This window comes from Hesperophylax consimilis, chromosome 18, assembly GCF_061612785.1.
Source record: "Hesperophylax consimilis isolate HC1 chromosome 18, BYU_Hcon_1.0, whole genome shotgun sequence".
Taxonomy (NCBI): Eukaryota; Metazoa; Arthropoda; class Insecta; order Trichoptera; family Limnephilidae; genus Hesperophylax; species Hesperophylax consimilis.
In genome coordinates, this window is record NC_142853.1 from 15,583,244 (window position 1) to 15,608,027 (window position 24,784).

The 24,784-nt window shown below is 32.9% G+C and overlaps 1 protein-coding gene across 8 annotated transcripts in view; it reads left to right on the forward strand.

Moving 5' to 3' along the window:
* The window catches only part of LOC149415420 (uncharacterized protein CG43867), a 766,937-nt gene that overhangs the window by 578,434 nt on the left and 163,719 nt on the right, over positions 1–24,784 (forward strand). The window contains exons 2-3 of one of the 8 annotated variants that reach the window (XM_089642601.1): positions 10,432–10,757; positions 11,682–11,750. The exons of 6 other annotated variants lie outside the window; for them this stretch is intronic. In XM_089642601.1, the coding sequence (XP_089498727.1) occupies positions 10,665–10,757; positions 11,682–11,750 (162 nt within the window). In that variant the 5' untranslated portion in view covers positions 10,432–10,664. The remainder of the gene's footprint in view (positions 1–10,431; positions 10,758–11,681; positions 11,751–24,784) is intronic. One more of the 8 variants, XM_089642603.1, reaches the window with a different exon arrangement.

Genomic DNA, 24,784 nt, shown 5'->3' on the forward strand with positions numbered 1-24,784 from the left:
CCACCAAATAAAACCAAGTCAAATAAAAATGTGCCCTTCTCGAGAACTTTAAAAATTAATTGATCCTGTGTACGCTAAAAATAACAAACTGATGTATTTATTTTAATAATTCAGGAATTCATGAATTTTATGAAATTATTTACCATCGTTTCGCACATTAAGAATCAATGTCATGTTTTTGATTTTCTTCTCACATTTTTCACTTTGACAGAACAAATTATTTATACACTTTGTGGACATACATAATTAGAATAAAATAACTTTGTTTTTAATACCACTTTATTGTATGTATTTTTAATATTTAAAACCAACCAGTTTCGGTTCACCGTAAACCTTCATCCGGGTTGTAATTATTTATTATTAAAATTGTGCTTTTTAGTCAAATTGTATCAAAGCTACCGTGGGTGTTGTGAATCAAAAGAAAATAGATTTACTATTATATTACAAGCTTTTTTTAATGTTGGTATTACAAACTTTGTTTTAGGTTTATATTGCGTAGCTATAACTTTCTCTGTGGTGGGTTTAAATTTAATTAAAAATATACCATTCATAAGTATGTAAGTACTTTCATACAACTCACGTAAGCTTACCTGACTAAGATACCTGACCTGGTAAAGTTTTAGTAGGTTTTGTTTAAATTGTTATGAGATGAGGATTGCTAACATTTTATTTAATCTTACTAGTAGGCTTTATGCTAAATGTGGTACTTTTCCCTGGTACCTACTGTTTTTATTGTTAAATATATCTGTTTGTTTCTCTTCAAAACTCACATTAGTACTAATGTTGAGTTATTTGTTTTAACGACTACGAATATTCAATCAATTAAATGTAAATACCAATTACTTATCAAGTTTGTTAAGAGGAAGCTACAACCCAAAAATGTGTATATTCTTTGTATATTTTATACTGAAGGTAATAGGCATTAAAATCACTTGACAAACGGAGTCTAGAAACGTTCGACTTCAAGCACAAAACTGGTTTTTATTTATTTTGTAAATAATTTTATAAGAAAGCAAAAAAGTTAATCAAGTGAAACTGTCACAGATAATCTTAGCTATAATACTGTATTTTTCAAAGTTACCTTAACGATTTCATACATTTCTATTGAAAAAAAAATATTTTTTAGTTGTTTGCATTTATATTTTTATTGAGTAATTTATTATTTTATTTGTATTCTACTCCAGCGAAAGGAGGGGAAAACCTTCAATTTATCCAAAGCTTATTTTTTGGTTATCATAATGTACACCAATTCGTTATAAAGATTAATCAAATTAGTGATTTAGCATTAAGCTTCGCCTTAAGTAAAATTTTATTGTGCGTGTTTTATCGCATTTTTTTTTTGTATGGCACATGAAATAAAAAATATATATATAAAATTAAAATAGATCATTGAAGTCCTCCTCACTAGGAGATCCTGTGCTGAGGGGGACTATATATGTTAGTATACGTTTTCAGCGACTAAGATGATGTTTTAAATAAATTAGCTAGTTCTTCTTCCGATATTTCCTTAAGCCAAGATTTGATGTCCTTAATGTAGTTATTTTTCGTTAGCTATCATTGTTGATAAACGCTTCAAAAATGCATGTTTCTTAATTTAAAATCATTGATTAGTTTATTAGCTTTTTAAAACATCTCTTTTTTGTTTTAATTTTTTCTTGATAAAACGGCTTTAAAAACTCGTCTTATATATTTATCTTTAAAAAAAAAAAAAAAAAATTTAAATTTTTTAAAAAATCTCATTATTTATTATCAAACTGTACAACTTATAAACACGCTCTAAAGACATTATTGATTACAGAAAAGCTTCCAAAAATAACTCTTATATGTCGAATAGACTATAAGATGCCTTTTTATATGAATACCGCAAAACCCAACCGTCTGGAGACAGTGATATTATGGCATCCCCAATTAGGGTTTGTTGTTAGGCTGAAAGTTGTGAGGAGGGGAAGGATATGGGGAAGAGAAAGGTGGGGGAGTACCTGACTATTCAGATCTGGTCACCAAACACGGCTAAAGCCATTTTAAACAACGTTTCAATTTTGATTGGCGGTCTTACACCAGGGTGAACTGAGAGTATCTTCCACTCTGGAAACTGCCGCAAGTATACTATATATTATTTTAAATTAGACTAAATTGTGAAATAACAAAAATTAATCATATATGATTTAGTTGCGTACGCCGGGATTTGAACCTTCGGCTTGTTGGTCGAGAGCTTTACCCCTCGACAACGGAGGAATAACAAACGGAGGATTAGCAAACCCCTATTTTTTTAGAAATGTTCCCAATAACTTTTTGGATACCTAGTTGGCAATTAGAAAGCTGCAAAGGTTGTTACAACCTGCCATAACGACGCGTCTTCGGAGGCGTGATCGTATCCCTAATATTCAATATGTTTCATTTTTACTAAGCCTATATATAAAGTTTTAAGATGGCAGTCGGGGATTATGTGGTGAAGATAAAGTGGTGATATAAAAACAGCACAGTGATTCAGTGAATCCACTGAACTCTCTCGTTAGGGCCACGCTCGGTTTAGGTAACGGGCGCACTGGACTGAATTAGTGATAAGCCGGGTCACTTAAGCTCGCCTTTTCCCCGGTGCGAGTAATCCGAATTCATAAGGTTTACAACGGGAATTCAGTCTTACGCTAAAATATTATGATAGCTTAGAGGTACTTTATAACTTTGTATAAATCTTTCCTACCTCACAATCATTTTTTCTAATACCTGCATCAACTTTAAAGCGCCCCTGAGGTGATATCTCACAAAATCGGCGCTATAAAAATTGTCCAATACATAAATTAAATGAAAATTAACGTATTGTTTCTGTCTAATGATACAATGAAAAATAACACAATCCATGATCCATATTTCGGATTGATATTAATTATGCTCGTACGTTAATCTTTCGTAGTTTACAATCGACTTTTTATCGTTCATAGATCTGGTAGTCTTTATATTAAATTGTGATAATAATATAACGTAATTTATTTATGGAATAACTGGCAGTTATAAGGTGTAAGAACCATTGTAAAGTTTTAACCTTTACTTACCTAGATGAAAAATTGTGTCCAATCCAAAGGGGGTCACTAGGGTGCCCACTATTGTAGGTTTATATATCTTTCCAGTAGGTATTAGTTACAACCTTCCGTGTTAACCGGACACCGCCCATCTTCGCATACCAGTAATAACCAGCCAATCAATATAAAGCAAGAAATAGAGCATATCCCAAATACACACTGTTGTAGCCCTTTCTAGTAAAATACACATTTTACGTTTTTTTATATTTTTGACTATGAAGTATGTGATGTTTAAAACACTTAGATATCGCACGAAACTCTGGTTTGGTGGAAACGTAATACCCTCCTTCTAAGTGGGGGTGATATCGCTAATTCATCTACTGAAAGTAGTTAGTTCTTTGTTAGTAGACCAAATAAATTGTTGTGGTAAGATCAAGTAAAAAAAATTAAACCCAATATAGCTAAAGAAGCAAGAATACATATTTTTTTATTTTATTTATTTAAGTTTTTAATCCAGCAGTGCTGTGAGGATAGTGCATTCCCAGTCGGATATATTATATTATACTAATACATTTAAAGAAAAAATAATTAAAATAAAACCTAATGATAACATAAAATAAAAACATCATATAAAAAAGGAAAATTTAAATTAAGTACCAGCGTAATTAAAATTTTATTTAAATTTAAATTAAATTATAGAATACGTAATATTTTTATTTATAGCTATAATAGTAATAATAATAGCTACCGATAACATTTAAATATTTTTTAGGTTGTAGTACTGCAAATGTTTTCGTTTGTTTGAATGTTGTTTATTACACTGCAATAGATAAGTACTGTTTTGAACATCGTTTCGCCGTTATGTCGGTGCGGCGTTTCGTTGTTATAAAAATATTTCGTCCTTGGTAAATGCTCCAGCTGTCGGTTAAGGGGTGAGATTTATGGGGCAGAAGAACGAAACGAGATATAAATGGAAATGAACCGTTTAATTAAGATGGAATCGCCCACAACGAAATGCCATGAATGGGGGAAATTAGAATTTCGATTAAAATCACATTTCCTGGAAGAAAACGCCGGCGAGGAGAAATATTCACAGCGAGAACCGCGCTAACTGGACTTGCTTAAAAATTTTTAAATGACGTGGTTAACCGATGGACTTATAATTTTTATTTTTTTGACACAAAAATGATTGATGACCGTTTATTTATTGATATTTAACAATGCCGAATCAAATAAATAACGCAGAAACTGAATGCATTTTGAAAACTTATTGTTGGCAATTACTTAACTATTAAAATCTGATTTCTCAATTTAGCTCTAGTCATTTTAAACAAGCTTTTGATTCAGAGTATCTTCAATTCTTATAACAATATATTTTTTTATTTAAAAAACGCGTATGAAGTATTTAATCGCCTTGGGTTATTAATTAACCCTCAAAATCGACCACGTACAACGCCGTAAGTAAATACAAATATACCTTCCTGTATTAAACAATATGACAACGATAGCAAATAGAAAAGCGAATCAATGAATTTTCCTATAAATATTATTGGTAGCTGTGAATAATATGTGCCTTCGAATCGAACTTTAACCGCTATTAGTTTTTTTAAATTAGATATTCGAAACCCTTCATAACCTAATTAATTAAATTGAATGGTATTTTTCCGACTATTGAAAGTAAATGTGGTTTATACTGTCCCGAAATCAGTTATGTTTTACTTTATATTCTTCCTATGTAGGCACCTATACCACTGTTCGTTCACTCTCAGATTTCACAAGTTGGGTAAAGTTTGACTTCGCGCCGTGTTCCTTCGGCTTTCCGTGCAGAACTTTTTTCTCCGTCAGCTATGATTGATTGGTTAAGCTTTATTGCGAAATTTGGGCCAAACTCTGCAATAGCTTGCAACGCTGTTCTATACTGGGCTTATCCAATTTAAAGAAGGAAACAAGCTTTGATTCAATAAACCCAAGAAATTTCAAAGTACAACGTTTAACTTAAAGCCTTTCCTGCTGAAAATATTTACCTTTGCAAGTTAACTGAAATGCTTTAGTTCTATGTTAAAAATTTTTCATTGTTACTGAAGATTTATTTACTAACCGATGAATGACTAATGTAGGTAGGGTTCATAAACTGAGTTCATAAAATTATTTTATTAATATTTTACTAATAGCAATAGACTTAGTGAACGCTTTACCAATGCAATTCAAAATTATACTTTTTTTATTCTTAAAAATTTGAAATAATTTCAGTTTCACCGTCTCTGTATTTTCTATGCTAAACCAACATAAGACGAAACTATTTAATTTTTTTATTTTTTTTTAAAGAGAGACAAACATTTCCGGGTTACGAATAACCTGACAATATTTGAAAATCTCCTACTACCACCACAGTAAGCTAAAAATGTTGCTTGTGTTATGATGGAGGACTTAGCCAGCCGAGGAATTGAACACAATCCGCCTGGGTGGGATCCGAACGCGATGTCAACTCGGCCACCGACCGGTCTAACAATGTGTCTACAATGTTTCTGCTTCTCATGGGATCCTCTCCTCTCGGGGATTGGCTATAATCAAGACAGCATATTTGTAGATATATTTTTCCATTTTGTGGGAATCGAATCCCCAATTCAATGCAACCATTACCCTACGGAGGCCATTCAATACTTTGTTGTTTTAATTTGGACTTACAAATAAGCCTAAAAGGCTTCGTTTTATTTTATTATTCTGTTCAAATCATTCTTTCCGCGAAAGAGTTTTATGTATTGTTTTTTTTTAATTCAAGAATTTCATTTGAAAGAAAACATTTTCTTGGGTCAATATGTAAGTAATTGAAATAAATAAAGAAAATTCTAGTTAAAGCTTGTTTTCCTAGCTGTGGGTCTTGATTGTTTATAAATGTTTTATATTCTTAAAATCTCTCCCCTAAATCTCCCAAAAGAATTCCTCCCGTGTTTCTCTGAAATGTTATTGCTTTGATTCGGTTTTGTTTTGTGTTTTCTTTAGAAGCATAAACATAAATACAATTTTAATTGCCTTCAATTATTATTATAACAGAGTTCTTATTCCTTTCCACATGAATCGGTTTACAGCTGAGTGGTTTACATGCCGTAGGTTCATTTCTCAGAAAGCTCAGTTCTCCAACAAACAACAATTTCAGCTTTTAACTTTGAACCCACAGGTTACTGTATGTATTTTTCTTTACGGTGTATTCGTATTTCTTTTAAATTCAGCGATTTTAGGGTCATATCTTTTGTTCTGATCCTGAGATGACACTGAAATCTCTAACTCTGTTATATGCATCATTTATAGGACATAATGAGAGGTTACAACGTATCTATCAGCGGTATTACTTTATCGTCTCAAGTATCTTCTCCATCGTGCATTTCTCATTACCCGACCAACTCCCTCCGAACACGTTTTGCGTTCTTTTTTTCTTTGAATTTCCCGCTCTTTTTTCGGCTCTTTCGGTCTGCTTGGCTTTTTCCCCCTTTTTTTTCATCGGATTTTTTGCCCACTCTGTATCGCAAGAGGATATTCGGCGAAGTTTCTTGGCTCTGGTCGCTCGACGAACGAGAAACAATTTTTTCAATCCGACTTTGACTCGGGAGTTTAAGCGGGCGGTCCGGCACATTTCATTCGATTTTTTTTTAAATAACAAGCTTCATTCGCAAAGTTTTCCCGTTGTTATTTCCAATTTCGTGTTTTACTCTTCGGTGAATTCGGTAGTCGATGAACTGAATTTTCGCTGTTCAGAGAAGTTTTTGCAAAGGCAATCTTTTTTACGAACATTAATAATCATTACTTTGTGCATATTACACCTAATAGCATTATTCAATAAAGTGCAATATTAGGCCTCCCGCACTTTTGCAACGCTCCCTCGATGTTTGCAGAAGGCCACAACCATAAAAGCGGAAATAGATCAATGGTCCCAAGGAAAATTCTCAACATCTGCGTTCTTCAAGCACCATTATGCATAATTAATTCGAAATGAATGGCATTGAATGCGAACCAACATAAAAATCTATATATGGTCAAATAATCCCTGCGTATCGACCAACTTATTTATTTATTAATTTTCGGTAAATCGACAGTTCACTTTTAATCAGTTTGTACATAAGTATTATATAGTAAAATAAAACCAAATATGGATTTTCTCCTTGTGACTTTAACTGAGATAGCATAATATGGAAAAAAGTTATTTAAATTTGTGAGAAAGGAATATAAATTTAAAAAATTATACAAATAACAATTATATAAAACGAAAAATTTACAAAACAATACATTAGCCATGGAGAGAAGTTGTAGATATAAATCAAATCATAATAGAGATATAAACAATAGAGACATAAACAATAGAGAGTTCAAACTTAGTTCCTATTTTCGTGTCATTCGATTATTTTGAATTATCCACGGTGCAAACACTCTCGACTTATTATGGAAAACAGTCCAAGCCTAAGGTATTCAGGGTATCCACTAAATGAAGACTTTAAAACAAATCGTCCCCCGTAGCAGGCTAAACACAATCCTACAACTTGTAAGATACTTATTAACTTTGCCAAAGTTTTATGTCCTACTTAACGTGGCTGTCAATCCGCGGAGACTCGAACTGGTAGCAGGGGCACAAGAAAGTTCTTTGGAATTTAATTTCAGAACTTGCATCGTAAAGCTTTCAAGTCTTGGATTGAATTAGGAATGAATATAACCCACTTATCCGAGAAAAGAATATTGCCGGGTGTAATAATAATTTGGCGGTTCTTGGATTTTCACGGCCGTTTGAGCAATTTAGGTGTTTTTTTTACTCTGTATTTTAAAAGGAGAGTTGTTTCTTTGCCGGATATGATTAGTTTATGGTTCATTTTTTGTTGAAAAGTTTTTTGGAGATAATTTTGGTTCGGCGCTATTTGAGTATATTTTTCATGAATCCACATTAGATATTAATTAACTTATTTATTAAATTTATGTGATATATTTTTCGTGATAATGTGCTAATTAAGCATCTGTGTCCAATTTCGACTAAAGGGAACGAACAATAAACTTCTCTCCTTCATGCTCGGTGTAACTTTAAATAGCCAGATCATGCACAGGTCGTCGATCAACTCATAAAAATATTCTTTTATTGTAATCACCATCTCAGCTATTGCGTTTCCTTCTTTCTACAACATGGGTCTCTTCGAATCCGGGGTTTATTCCTACCTTCACATTAAAATACCCTCCGCGCAGAATCCAGTCTGAATGAAGTCTTTGTGGGGTCTGCATTGTGGAGTTAATATACAAAGTATTCACTTATTTGATTTTAAATATTATTTTTGGATTTATTATCTAAACTAAAAAGTATATTAAAATCGACTTTTAATAATACCAAGGCGCAAATTAGTTGAAAAATTCTCCACGTGCTTACAATGAGGGTTTTGCTGGTTTTCATCGTTTTGTATTTCTACGGCATTTTTTTCGGAGAAATAAAAACATCCTGTACCTTTATTCATCTGCTCTTATTTTGCAGTCTCCCTCTTCTTTTAACTTTCCTTAAATCCCATGATAATTAAAATTAAGCAAATTAGATTAAATATGTAAAGAGATAGTATGTTTACACTGAACTCCCCTCAACCCGCTGTAAACTCACTCCGCCCGTATTTCCATAACCAGGCAACCCCTAGGGGTGGTTCATACCCTACAAACTTTATTATTAAAATTTCATTACCCATTATTATTCACGAATCATGAGCCTTTAAATAAATAATAATAGCAGCGTTATGGCCAATTTCTATCGCCCGGGGTGGTTTGTCAATATTGCTTACGTCAATGAGTTTCAATTTTTTTAGTTATACACAATAGGCTGTTTGAAGATTTGATTTAAATGTCATTTGATGACTTTGACGTTTTAAAGTTTAAGCAGATTATTTAATAAAAGTTTCTCCTGCTTTCCGGACATAAAATGTTTCATCAAGCAAAATTATCTTTAATTCACGCAAATTTTGATGCAATTTACTAAAATTAATTTTCTCTTGTTGATGTATTTTGGAATATTCAAATCTTTACTTAATTTTTGATAACAGCTCTGAGTTATTTTATAGAATACTTTTTTTTCCTTTTTTTGGATTTGTTGGATTCTATTTAAATATTTATTATAAAAAATTGCGGCGCCACACTTATATTGAGATGGCTGATATTGTTTTTACGGCCTCCTCGTTGTAGTACTTCTGTAGTATTTCCTGATTGTTTCGGTTGATTACCGATTGACGTTTATTAAAATTTCGCATTAAGTATCATTCACTTATGTACCATGTCAAATCATTTTAATTTGTTGTACTTTTATCGAATCATTTAAGATTATTCTATACGGTTCTGCCACTAATATTCTGAAAGTCTTTTGTGAGAATTTGGTTGTACCGGATCTATCAACGGCTTGCCTAAATAGTAAATATTATTGATTGACGCCTGTTTACACAATTACCGTACCCGATGAGGGATGCGGATTGTGGATGGATCGAATGGCGGACCCGTGCGGGTCGCGGATTGAACCACTCGGGATATTTTACGACCCATTCCGCCGCAGGGCGCATATCGTATTTTTATATCTTTAACCACAATATCATTCCTGGGGATTTTTACGATTTAAGCCGTTAAAAGCGCCCTTTATTGCGGAGGTGGGCTATTAATTCTCAGATGTACTCGCTTTTGTAGGCAGATTTTTGCCTGCGCCGCATTCTCCTACCCTTGGTTCGCGTTTTACTACCGCTTTCCGTAATTTAAATCGATATTATCGCCGCGGCCGTAAAAGATTTTTTTCATTATTTAATGCCGTTTACGTTATTATTCAACCCGACATGTTTGCTTACTTCAATAAAACCTCTGGAACCGAACATTTACACGACTGTTCAGTCAACTTTTTAAGATCATTTAAAATTATAATATATAATTTAAAATAATATTACTGAATAAATTATTTTCCAGTTTTTGAATTTTTTTTTAATTATCAAATACATCACACAAGTAGTCAAATGCGGTTAGTAGTCAGATCGATTTTCTTTGAGAAACACGTGGACTGGACGAGCTGTGAAAAATGCAAATAAAGATTTCCAACTAGGAAAAAATCATGCAGACAAATGTATGTATCTAGCAACGAAACTTTAGGGTGATATTTCATCAGAAATTAGTCAAATAAATAACATTTACTTATTTAAAATACACTAAATAGTAGGAAAATTTGCAAGAAGTAAACATTAATCTATGTGCAACAATTATATTACATACGAAAATGTGAACTCACTTAACATTGATAAATAAATAATGTGGGATTTTTTTGTAAAATTTTGCGGTAAGCTTGTTATTCGCTTTCTTTTACATTTTAAAAGGTTGGTTTTCTATTCCTTTGATCAACGACATTTTTTTAATAAATCTTGACCATTGTTTTACGCAGAATCGTGCACACATGACTCCAAAATGACTCCTTTCCGAATAAATTGTGGTTGTTTGCCAATCCTGTGTGAATTACTATCCGTTGTGAATCAGTGAAGATAAAACAGTGAATTCTGGTACTTGGTACAGTGATCTGGACGTGAAGTGCCGGGTGTTGGTTGTTTGTGGAAAAGGCGGGGAAGGAGGGGTGGTCTGCTCTCGCTGGAGCAGATCCGGCGGCTTGTTTCTTGTTAAATGGTGCAAAGAACACAAGCTTCTATGACAAATAACAACAACAACGGTAGTTCCGACATCGACATGGAGTCGCTGGAGGAAATGCTGCGCAAGGTGGGTATCCACTTTCATATCTATCCTGGATGATTTATCTTACAATTAAAATGAATGTATTTTTCCAGATTAATTTTGCAGCTACCGATAACGATTATTTCCTGCATATTATGATGGAGTTCAATTTTTAAACAGTTTTTTATGGGTTCCCGCGAGGACCCGGTAATGAACCTATAAGGTGTCTTCCTGTTTGCAATGACGAGAATCTAATAAAGCTTTTTAATGTGCCGATAATTTACGGAAATCATTCAACATTTTATTTAAACAAGATTTTCACGTCCAAACGTATTATCGTGATTAATTCTTGGACTTTGTAACGCTCCGAAACTTTGGCTAAAGAAGAAGAAAGTGCAAAACGGCGTAATAACCCAAAAAAATATAACGAGGATGTTTTATTTGTATGTTAACATATCAAGTACCTACATCATGTTATTTTTACTAACATTATGGTGTGTTTCCAATAGTTTTTTTCAGTTTTCTCACACTTTAAAAAAATAATTCTTAAATCAAATTAATCTATTTTTTGCCAGGCAATATGTAACTAAGTCTGTCATCCTTTTCTGTTTTCCTTTCTATCTTGAATTATCCTCTCACGCATCATGTTATCAAGGCGGTTTGGTTTATGTAATAGCACTCCGGAACAAAAAAACTGATTATTAATAGCCGTCCACCGTCCCTGATTCTAAAATGGAGATACTTTAATTAAAAGCACATCAAAGTATTATAACAACAAATCTTCGATTACTACACTACCCCAGATAAAAAATAAAAAAAATTAAATCCATTTTTCCATTGCGCGATTGTTTAAAACTTTCAGTATTTCTTCGGTCTACTTAATTAAATTAATTATTTTTTGTATGTTTCTACGCACTGTATGTATCAAAATGTAGACATTATCTAACGATGAAATTCTCTTTCTTCCAGGTAAACACCAACTCTGAAAATTCAAATCACACCCTGAAAAGTGCAACAAACCATGTCACTCTTCAATGGGTAAGTTTCATTTAATAATTTTAAACTTTATTCTGCAATTATGTAAATAAAATATTATGTTTATTTTCTGAATAGTATATATATTTTTAAGGATTGATTTTTCACTTTCATATATTTTTCAACTAATTTTTATTGATTGCACTAATGTCAATTACATTTAGACGGCTGAATTAAAAAAAAACTCTGGAAAGTGTATCGAATATCAATGTCTATTGATAGACATCAAAATTACGAATTCGGTCCTGCTCTAGTTTGAAAAACTATTGAACTCGAATTTGATTTGAATTTGACTGTCATTTTCAAAATTGGAACTGTTTGTTTGAAGAATTTATAGAAGCGATAAATGTATAGAACTATATTTTAACAGAAAATTATTTTAGGTGCCATTTTCAAAATTGGAACCGATTTATCGAGAATCAAGATTGTCCCTTGATTGTTAGGTGAGATTTTCTAGCTTGTTATTAATTATACCAGAAGTATGGGTAAAAAAATGCAGGTTTTAAATAATACATCGTATAATATTTTGAGTACTTTCGCCTTACAGTAGTGAAAAAAATAGTCGCTAGACCCTCCCGTAATGTTTATCTACGGAGGGATGGAATGTTTGCTTGGCGTGTTAACACGCGTTTATGCCATCGGGGGCTGGAAAAAATACAGGAAACTGGTAAAAATGGTCGTTACGGATTTTCTCTTTTTTCCCTATTCCCAGCAACCGTTAACGGCGTTAATGAATAAAAATGGGCGACCAGCGAACGGTCCCTGCAGATCGGTAATCGCGTTACGGCTTAGGTGGAGAAGGGCCCTTATTTGTGGCAATTTCCACTTCGTTATAGGAATTAAGTGGAGTGCTTAGGGCATGTGAGGAATCTCATATGATACCTGGAACAGACAACAATCGTGTCTGCGCTTTGTGAGCACTTCTTAGCGTTAAAGCAATTATATAATTGACAGACTTGTGCAAGAGAAATTACATTCTGAATACAAACTGTATTATTAGTGATTTAGGATGATGATTTTCTTTTAAATAAATGTGAGAAATTAAAAATGATAGGTATCTGTAAAGGTGTGGTATTTTGTGATAAACGTATCTCAGAAAATATGCTGATAATCATTAATATGAAGTTTCTTAAAAAATAATTCTCATGTTTTCCTAGTATCTAAAAATTGATTTTTAAACGCGTATGAGGAAAGATTGTTGTTGATGAAAACATACAGTTTTATTCTATAAAATTATTTAATTTCCTCCCTTTTGAAATAAAAAAACATTAAAAAAATAACTGACTTCAAAAGAAACATTAAGAAATGGATTATGGATAAGGGAAGGAAGAATATAGATATAATTTTGCAACCCAACAAAGACTAAAGCTTGTATTATGTTTTATTTTTCTCTAAATATTGTTTTTTAATTTTCAATGTAGTATTTTAACATATGTACTTATACTGTTTTGCTGTTGAAATGAGATCCCTGAGGCGTATGTGTGGTAAAACCATGTTTGATCGTGTGAGGAATGTGGAGATCCGCAAAGAGTGCAAGGCTGATGTAAGCGTAATGAGTAAGATTAAGAAAGGGACGCTTAGATGGTTTGGGCATGTAGAGCGAATGAGCGAAGATAGGAGTGTAAGGAGGATATATGATGCAAATGCGAATGGTAGCAGAAGTCGGGGACGCCCGAGGAAGACATGGCACGATCAAGTGAATCAGATACTAGAGTCGGGCCATGTCAAGAGTCAGAATAATAGAAGAGTATGTATGAGACGATGTATGAATGTGAATGAGGCAAGAAGTGTGTGCCAAGACCGAGTTGTTTGGCGGTCCGTCCTCTCTGCCTACCCCTGCGGGGAAACGGCGTGATGGTTAGTTAGTTAGTTAGTTACTTATACTATTTCAAATACATAACCATGTACAATGTGACCTTAGAACGGGGTACCCCAGTAAGGACACATTATATTATATAAAAAAATTGTTAATTATCTCGGTTTGTAGCGACGTGGAAAAATTCTGACAACATTCATAAAAAAACTAACTTTCATAAATTTATTAAAAATGGAATAAACGAACCCTTCTAGTGTGCATTAAGTCATATGTCGCCATTGCACTTTAACAAAGCTAGTTTTTATTACTTCAATTTCCTTATCATTGTTTCATATAAAAAAAATATAAATATATATATCGCCATGCTTTCCCATTTCGCGCTGCAAAACGTTCCAAAAACTCTCTCGCATACTATTGCCAAGTATTCGTCCTTTGGAGCTTCACGCACTAAATAGTCTGTCCACATAATTACCTACAAACGATTGTCAGTACTCTTACACTTGTCACCTGTCACACTAACCCACGTATGTTTATGTTGTATCAACCACACTAACGTACCGTTCTGCATTGTATCGCTGAATGTCGTGACCGGTCGCACGCAACGGGTTCCGGGTAGAACCAGCGCAGCGTGGCGTGAAATGTCGAGGTTTGTGTATCATTAATATCATATTTATGGTAATGGCAGCTCAGGATGTTTAGCCGTTCATTATCTTTATATTTCCATCGGTTTTTCAACCAGGTAAAGAACTATTCACTTGAAAGAGCCGTGTTGCCTTGTGACAGGATTGTGTTGGCTTGCGAGAGTTCTGCATTTGATCATTACCGAACTTTTTCTAGATTTGTGACAGGATCGTATTTAACTATGACATAGCTTTTTTGACGTATTACAGGGTTGTGTTGCTATGTGGCAGATCAATTTTGGCTTTATTTAAAAAAAAAAACTATGTTAGCTTTGCTTTGGTCCGAGTTGGGATCTGATCTGTTTTGACTTATTTTGTAATCATGTTGGCTTTTGATCGGGTTATGCTGGGATGTGACAGAATGGTTTGTCCTGTGAAAATAATTTGTTCTAATTAATTAAACATTAATTAGAACTGTTTTGGCTTATGACAGAATTCCTTCTGTAATGCTGGTGTTTTAAAGATAATTTAAAAATAATGATTAAAGGATGATCACGTGATACTAAAAAGCATCCACATAGATACTTAAATTCAATTAATCCTTTTAAAATTTGTTTGAAATCGGTGCATTGTGATGATGTTTATTTCATCTAAGTTTCCGTATTTTAAAAGCACATTTTATTGTTAACTATTGACATATTACACTGACTATTTCCCCGTGAAAATAGTCAGTGTAATTCAAATTGCGTGGATCTTCCGCAAACCTTGACCAAGGCTACCGCTATAATGGAACTACCGGAACATGTGACGCTAAATAGTAGTATTAGTTATTTAGTCATTTGACGCCTATTTTCAAAAAAGGAAATAAGAGCGAAGTAACAAATTATAGGCCAATATGCATAATGTCTTCTTTACCCAAACTTTTCGAAAGCCTAGTACTAGATAAGTTGATATCTCAATTTAAACGAGTAATCTCACCAATTCAACATGGATTTATTAAAGGAAGATCAACGCTTTCCAATTTAATATTATACACTAATGATATCGTTAATGGCTTTATCACATCATATCAAACTGACTCCATATATACTGACTTCAGTAAAGCATTTGATAAAGTAAACCACAGAATCTTAATACGTAAATTAAAATTGTTGGGAGTGAGAGGGAGCATGTTTGAATGGTTTAAGAGTTATCTGTTGGGAAGGTACTTAGCGGTAAAGGTTGATTCATTCACTTCTTACAAATTTGCGGCATCAAGTGGAGTACCGCAGGGATCTCATCTGGGCCCAATATTATTTTGTTTGTTCATCAATGACATAGTAAATATTTTTAGCAAAGTCAAAGTTCTGTTATTTGCCGATGATTTGAAGATCTACAGAATAATTAAAGATGATAATGATCGCGCTATTTTGCAGTCGAATCTGAATAAACTATTTGCTTGGTGTTCAGAAAATGATTTGCAACTAAATATTAGTAAATGCCAGATTATTAGTTTTTACAAAGGTAAAAATCCTCTTCATTTTTCTTATTTCATTAATGGCGCTAATCTTCTTCGAGTTTCACAGATTCTAGATCTCGGTATCTTATTCCACGAAAGTCTACAGTTTAACTTACACATCGATGAAACTACTAGCGATGCAATGAGAATGCTCGGTTTTATTTTGAGAATGGGGGCAAAGTTTAAAAATGTGTTAACTTTAAAACATTTATATTGCTCATTAGTACGAAGTAAAATAGAATATAATTCAACAGTATGGTCACCGTTCTACAAAGTCCATTCTCAAGCCTTAGAAAAGGTACAAAATAAATTTCTTCGGTTCATCAATTTTAAAATGAATATTCCCATCGAATTTATAAATTATAATAACTTACGTACCGAAACCAGACTTCTCAAACTATCGGATAGAAGAGTTCTAACTGATATATTATTTTTATTCAAAATTATTTAATATCTCATTGACAGCCCTGAATTATTGGAATTAATTTATATGAATGTACCTGCCAGACAAACTCGAAGCATAGACACTTTTAAATGTAACAATAACCTCAATACTAACTACTCTTTGTACTCACCAATTCCAAGAATTCATCACCTTGCAAACAAATATTGTAAACTTATCGACATATTTGGTGTTAATAACTTTGAGAGTTTCAAAAGGCAACTAATTTTAGACCTTTTTGCTAGTTATTAACTTGTAATATTTATTAGCTTTAAAAAAGATCTTGTTTTCATACTTTGATTTACTAAACCATATTATTTTCTAAATACCTTATGAGTAAATTATATTTAGCTATTTTATCCATGTACATGTTACACTTAAATACATAAACTGTCAACTTACTATGTAAAAGCCCGATAGGGCGTTAATAAATAATAAATAAATAAATAAATAAATGAATTTCTCCCGCGAAGGCAGCTTTGTGACAACGCTTTCAGACCCTTGTACGTAGAACCAGCCACCCTTACGGCACCTAACCTGTACTTGCACACCCACTGCCTTCTTCCTTCACTTTGAACCTTGTACCTGCGGTTCCCAGTCCTCGAGAAATCAATTCTCTTGGCAACACTACGTACATGTGTGGTTTAATAAGGCTGTAATTACTCATGTACATTTTATGGTGGTGTTTCACAAAAGTGAGGTTGAGTTAGGTTAGTGATGTGGAACTTGTTAGTAAACTTGGATTTAGCGGTTTCAATTGACTTTTTGGTCCTGAATGGTGACACTATGTTTCCACTTTGGTGCTAATGTACAGCACATACATATTTAGGAGTGTTAAGGTCATCAGGCTAAATGTTTCACCAATATTCTATGTTACATTGTCATTAGTGCCAATTAACTCCACTTTTATACCTTTGAATAGTCCACGTTAAACACGATTCTGGGCATTATTCGGTTATTATAGGGTAAGCTGACAAGTACATCGGTCATATTGTTATGCGTGTTAGCTGATCACAATTTGTTCGTTCAACGTAAACCATTCAAATGTCAATAAAAGGAAAATGCATTGACAATGTTCACCGATATATTCACCAATGTTCCATTTGAATATTGGTGAAACAACTGGCCCTAAATAATTATGTCTTCAAAGGCACTCTTACACGCTTTTAAATTGAGAACCCTAAAAGTGTTCAGCACTAAAGTGTGAAGTACTGAAGGAGTAGTCTATAAAGCAGGATACAAGTGTAGTATGGGCGAGTAGCAAGTACCTAGCGACTGATAGGAAGGTACTTGCTACTGGCGCTTGTGTCGCGGAGTGACGAAGAATTGCCAATTTGCTCCAATATAGAATGCTGGAGTAAAATAAGGAAAACGTTATTAGGAGACTTCACGATATTCGGAATATGGGGTGACGATCGTTTGATACCTTAAAAAATATATTTAATAATTTGGATTTGTACAGTCCTAAGGAACTTACGTAATCCACGAATGGAATGATTGTTATAAAAGTTAAACAATCCATTCCTTACATTTTTCTTCTTACTAATAAACTTACTTTAAATGTTACGCAACTGATAAACAATCATTTATCCCCAACATTGGTGGTTGTTTATCAGTTGTGCTATTTCAGAGTTGTTTACGCTTAGTTTATAAACAGCACCCGAATAACAGAATTAAAATACAGTTTTTTTGCATTATATTACATTAAATTCATACCTACCCCTGTAGGGAAGTGGCGTTAGTTTTTTATATTCGATTTTCTATCCCATTGATTTCTTCAAATTATTTTACATTTTATTTACATATTTTATAAAATTGATGAACGGGGGTCTGAGCATGGGTAAGAACCTAGTGAAGTCCAAAATACCAATCAAAGTTTTTAAACTACTGCTAAGGTATCAATAAAAAGAAAAACAAAAAAATATATATATACATTCTAAAACAATGTAGAGATATAAAAATGGAAAAAAAAAATCGCTACTGCTGGGTAAAAAACTCCAAAATATTCGTTCGTGTAAGTGATTCAACCCCTATAATGTTAATTTTTGATCAAGATGATGTCAACAGACTCTCCAAATTGAAGACACTTCAACCTGCCTTACAAACGCAGGCCTCTTTAGAAAATTAACCTTACATGTCAAATATAATCTCTGGCAAGGATGGAAATATCTGAATATTGTACACAATTTGTCATTCGTTGCAACACACGAATTATCACCATTTTTTAAGTACAAAATACTACCAAATACTTATGAAATAATGTTAAGTCATAGTAAAATTATTATTTTTAGGGCTTGTTTACAATTCATTAATCATGTGAATATGTCCATAGATATACCTATCAATCTGTCAAAACTAAAGCCTCTTGGAATCATAAACAATATAATTTACCAGAAACAAACACATAATTCGGATGTTCAAAATTACCCCCAGTCACAAAATAATTATTTTATATGTATAAAATATTTTCCAGCCAATTTCACAAACATAATATATAAAATGCTTAACATATATTTTAAAAATGTGCGAGGTCTTCCCACAAAAACTCATAACTTCTTAAATCAGGTCCTTTTGAACAATTTTGATATTTATCTTATATGCGAAACTTGGCATAAAGAATTTATCCTTGAAAATATTTTTTTTTACAATATGTACGAGTATTTAGAAAAGATTGTGATTACTCTTATTTTTCTCACTCTTAGTATACTGACAGATCTTTTAGTTTATAGCAAATACTTAACCGGTTTTTTATCTTTGTATCAGTCTATTGCAATCGCTACAAATGTGTATTATTATTGTAAACAAGAAAATGTAATGTTTTGGATTTCTAAACTTAGGATCCCTTTAGAATTTTTAATTTTTTTAATACTATTATACATTTTTCAATACCAACATTTCAATTACCTAGTTCTGTCAAAATCTGATACCATATACAAAATCATTTACCACAAACAAACAAAAAATTCTCATGTTCAAAATTGCCCCTTTTCAAAGCATTCATTTCAATTTTACAAAAATACATATTTAATAATGCTTAATATATACTTTCAAAATGCATTCTAGCAAAACGGCAATAACATTTTACTATCAAAATGTTCGTGGTTTGAAAAGCAAATTAAATGATTTGCACTGCGAAGTGCTCAGTTGCAATTATGATTTAATTTGTCTTACTGAAACATGGTTAGACTCCTCAATCTATGACCATGAAATAGTAGATGATCGATATAATATTTACAGACGAGATAGGGACACATCGAGTTCTTTTAAAAAATCAGGTGGTGGAGTTCTAATAGCCATAAAGAAAGAAATGACATCTATCACAGTCCCAACACACAGCTCAAAATTTACAGAAGATTTATGGATTAAATTTAAATTGCATGAAACATCTAGGCAAACCATCAACTTATTTTGGCGTATTTGCCTCCAGATATACCAATCGAAAATTTCACAGATTTTTTCGAAAAGTGTCAAACAACATATAATAATTTATCATCGGAGGATGTAACAATAATAATGGGTGATTTTAATGTACCATCTATTCAATGCCCACTAAATATCAACGAAATTCACACCAGACCAGTCATATATAATAGCCAAAAATCAAAATCCCTAGTAGACTTTCAAAATTTGACTGGACTTAATCAGTTCAATCATGTCTCTAATAATATAGATCGAATTTTAGATTTAGTGTTTTCCAACCATCACCTGGAAATTCAAATTGCTTCACATGTGCTATCTAAAGTTGACTCCTATTATCCTCCCATTGAGTTCGATTTTCTAATGTCTAAATACAGACCCTTACCCACCAACCCAGATCACATCAAATATAACTTCAAAAAAACGGACTACACTAAATGCAATGAAATGCTATCATTAAATAACTGGAACGATCTTAATACTCTGAATTGTAATGATTCCCTACTACATTTTTACAACTTATTATGGCTATCAATTGAAAAACACACTCCGCGCTTAAGAAACAGCAACAAAAGGTTTCCAATTTGGTTCAGCAGTGCTTTGATCCACCAACTTAGAGAAAAAGAAAAGTTTAGAAAGAAGTGGAAAAAATACAAAAATCAATGTGACTATGACAGTTTTTCCATCTTGAGGGCTAGAGTAAAATTATCCATACGTACCTGCCTTAAAGCCTATGTAGATTCAATAGAAAATTCTCTCCCTAACAATATCAAAAATCTGTCAACCCTCATTAAATCGAAAAGAGTTTCTAATTCTCTACCAAAAATCATGCACCTCCACGAAAATTCAGCAACAAATGGCAAAGAAACATGCGAACTCTTTTCTACTTACTTCTCTTCTGTATTTAGCTCACCATCTAATTCTAAAAGTGACTCTAAACTTTCTTTCCCACTCTATAATTATTCACTATCTTATATCAAAATAACCCTAGACGAGGTCAAGGTGAAGTTGAACACTCTCGATATCAATAAGGGTTCCGGTCCAGATGGTATTCCTCCACTATTCATTCGAAATTGTGCAGATCAACTTGCAGCACCTTTACACAAATTATTCGTCAAAAGTCTGAACGAAGGGGTATTTCCAGATCTGTGGAAAGTTGCCCACGTCATTCCGATCCATAAGTCTGGCAGTAAAAACGATGTAAAGAACTACCGTCCTATCAGCCTTTTATCTTGTTTTGGCAAAATATTTGAGTCCATTGTATATAAAGACATATTTACACGTAACACACATACTTAGCCCTTTCCAACATGGCTTTGTAGCTAAACGATCCACAAACACTAATTTAATCGAGTATATGGACTTTCTGTGTAAATCAATGAATAATAAAACACAAGCAGATGCCGTATACACCGATTTCAGTAAGGCTTTCGACAAAGTTAGTCACCCTATCTTAATGAATAAACTGGATAAAATCGGCATACACGGAAATCTGCTTCGTTGGTTAGAATCATATTTATCAAATAGAAGTCAATTAGTTACTGTTAACGGTTTTAACTCTTCCCCAATATTAGTTACGTCGGGCGTTCCACAAGGATCACACCTTGGACCCTTGCTTTTCTTAATCTTCATCAACGACCTTACATGTAAACTCCACTGTAATTTTTCTCTATACGCTGACGACCTCAAGATATATAAAGCAATTAAATCTATGGAAGATTGTGAACTCTTACAACAAGACCTTAACACATTATCTGCCTGGTGTATTGACAATGAAATGGAATTGAATATAGCTAAGTGCAAAGTTATAAATTTCACCAAGAACACCAACAAAACTCTATACTCATATAGCATATGTGGTCACAATCTGGAAACAGTTGAATCGATCAAAGATTTAGGAATTATATTCGACAACAAACTAACGTTCAACCAACACATAGAATACATTGTAAATAAATCAAATAAAGTACTAGGCTTTATTGTAAGATCAACTAAACTGTTCAAGAACTCTAATAGCCTAATAATTCTATTCAATTCGTTAATCCGTAGTGTTCTTGAGTACGGGTCAACAGTCTGGAATCCACATTACACGACACAGATATCCCGACTTGAATCTGTCCAAAGAAAATTTACACGGATTTTGTCTTATCGATCAGGTGTCTACCATCTTCTAAATGGGTATGAACAAAGACTTACATATTTCAAATTAGAGAGTTTAGTTAAAAGACGAAATATAAATGACCTCTTAATGCTTTACAAAATTGTGAATAATCGTGTTAATAGTAACTTAGTCAATCAAATCACTTTTTACGCCAGGCCCAAATATACTAGAAATATGAACATATTTTGGACCGAAATTTTTGCCAATAACACTGGATATTTTAATCCTATGTCTAGAATGTCTCGATCATACAATGATCTTGCTAAAATACACACTGTCATAGATATTTTTGCAAATAATATAACGTGTTTCAAGAAATATCTCCACGATTTCTGTACTTAAAAAAAAAAAAAGAAAAATAAATTAAATAAAAAACTTGTTTAGTGGTTTAGAATTTTTTTTTTAATATGTACTCTTTAAATTTTTCTACTTATTATGTGCTTCAATCTTTGTAATTAAGTTTTATGTTTTGTATAATAAATACTGATATTGTTTTACATGTTTGTTTATGTGAATGTGCAAATGTGATGCTGCAGACACATTAGTCTAGGGATATTTATAATTGTACTTTTTTATTTTGTAAACCATAATTAATGTTTTTATAAATATCCTGTTTGTGTCTCGAATAAATAAATAAATAAAAATCTATAATGTGTATTTTTACATAAGTACATACATTTTAATTTTTTTTTACTAACGTATAAAATATAAAACAATCGCATGTTATGAGTACCTACTAAGTCACCGCCTATATATGGCTAAAATAACCAAAAATTAGCAACATGGGACAAACATATGAAACGGGGTAGCAATCGCCGACCAACCGGCGACCGCCTTGCGAGACGCTTTGTAAAGTTAACTCGAACCGCTTTGAACTTTAGTTTACCGTCACAAACCTTCAGTTAATAAATATGAGTCCCCGTTGCTACATTTTCTCCTGTTAAATATAATATGTATAAAAAAAATTATACTTATTTCTTACCATAGTAATTTTTTTCAATGATAATAAAAAATATTATTCGTTATGATCCACATTCCCAAGAATGATGGTTGCCCCACTTCGAGGCAGTTTCCTTACAATCGGTTCACCTTTGTCCCGCTGAACCGCCCATATGGAGCGGTTCTCCTTTGAAAAGACCTGCTCGCCTCCGACTGCCTCCACCCACCACTTCCTCTTCCTTTCAAGGCGTTGCATCTATTCGCTTTCACGGGGAATTTCTTTTGCCGTCCTCTGGAGTACCCGAGATTTCATAAATTTAGAAGAGGAACTTTACTACCATATTATGCAACTCTTACGTTTCCCCAAGTTAAATGCATTTAACATGTTTCGTTTAGTTTATTTTTTAATTTAGCTTTATAGTACACACCTTCTCTCATACCTTATTCTGAAAACGAAGTGAGTCAGCACTCACTGCAAATTGTAAATCTTTTTTATATAAAGAAAGAATTAAACACAATGAAATTATAACTATTCTTTTACCGATTATCAAAATCCAACTTTTTAAATGGTTGCATGCCACCTCTCCTAGCTGTTGCATCTCATCCGTTTTGTATAGGAATAGTTATGTTTAACAATTCGCTAGGTACGTGAAACAATAATAAATTTACCTTTTTTTATTAAACATAACTTCTGGCGAAACGTGAAACAGGGATAACTTACCCGCTGTGAGTATCCAAGTCAGCCGTGTCAGACTTGGTCAGACTTCATTTCAAGCGGACACCTCTCAAAACTAAAATAATGCCAAGTATACACTACATTAGACGCTAGATCGTTCTTTAACAGTACAAAAGTTTCAATAAATTATTAGCATACTTTCGGTTGCATGACGAAACGCATTGGATTCATACATATCTGCTGACGAACAGTTTTTCCGATGCTAGGCGCTAAATTATGTTCATCAAATTTAACTTCGTAAATAGTATATGCACCACATTTATTTATTTCAAACTTAACACGAATTTGTTCAATATTCTTCAGGATTTTGATTTCGTTGACTCCTTTTAATTCTTAAGCGAACATTTATTTTACGACTAGTTTAACACATCCTCTAGAGATATTTCTTCTTCTGTGTAAAGCTGTTTCAAAAGCGCGTTGATCCAATAAACTCAAGACCGGCACTGCAAAGAATTATTGAATTCCAACAAGTGTTGAACTGGGATCTGTAGGCGCCATTCAAAGGCTCGGTATGCAGACTCTTGTAATCAAATATAAAGGTATAATAATAATCCCATATACCAATCTCGAGACGAGGACTTATTATTGAAAATGAAAATGGTGCTTGGTGTAGTAAAGTAGTCCTATTATACTATACAGGGATATTTTTTTATATCAACAAAATTTACTGGAGAAAATTTTCTGTGGAGATGTAAAAGATTTAATGGATTCTTATTCCCAAAATCCATGTACAGGTTGTGTACCTATCACATACAACATGTTCAAATTTAATAATATTTGCTACCCTCATACCAACGTAAGTTATGTACCTACAGTTACTTTTTTCGGCGTACACGGTAAGTATGGTATGACATGTATTTATGTAAGATATAGTATGACTATAATATTGTATCTACTATAGTAGTATAGTACCAGACTGAGGTCGTACGCACATCTTCGATGAAAAATCTCCCTTCTCACGCTTGTATCAAAACGAAAAAAACAGAAGATGCTAGAACGATGATGTCACGTGCGGCCTCTGTTTAGGACTTTCAAATTTAATAATATTTGCTACCCTCATACCAACGTAAGTTATGTACCTACTGTTACTTTTTTCAGCGTACACGGTAAGTATGGTATGACATGTATGTATGTAAGATATAGTTTAACTATAATATTGTATCTACTATAGTAGTACCAGACTGAGGTCGTACGTACATCATCGACCAAAAATCTCCCTTCTCACGCTAGTATCAAAACAAAAAAAAACAGAAGATGTTAGAACGATGACGTCATGTGCGACCTCTGTCTGGGACTACTATTTATTTTCAGTTGTGTTGTTTTATGTTATTGTTATTTTGTTTTATTAGTAGACCTCGAACGTTTATTAAACTTTCAAATTTACATTACATAATATATCGCATTTCAT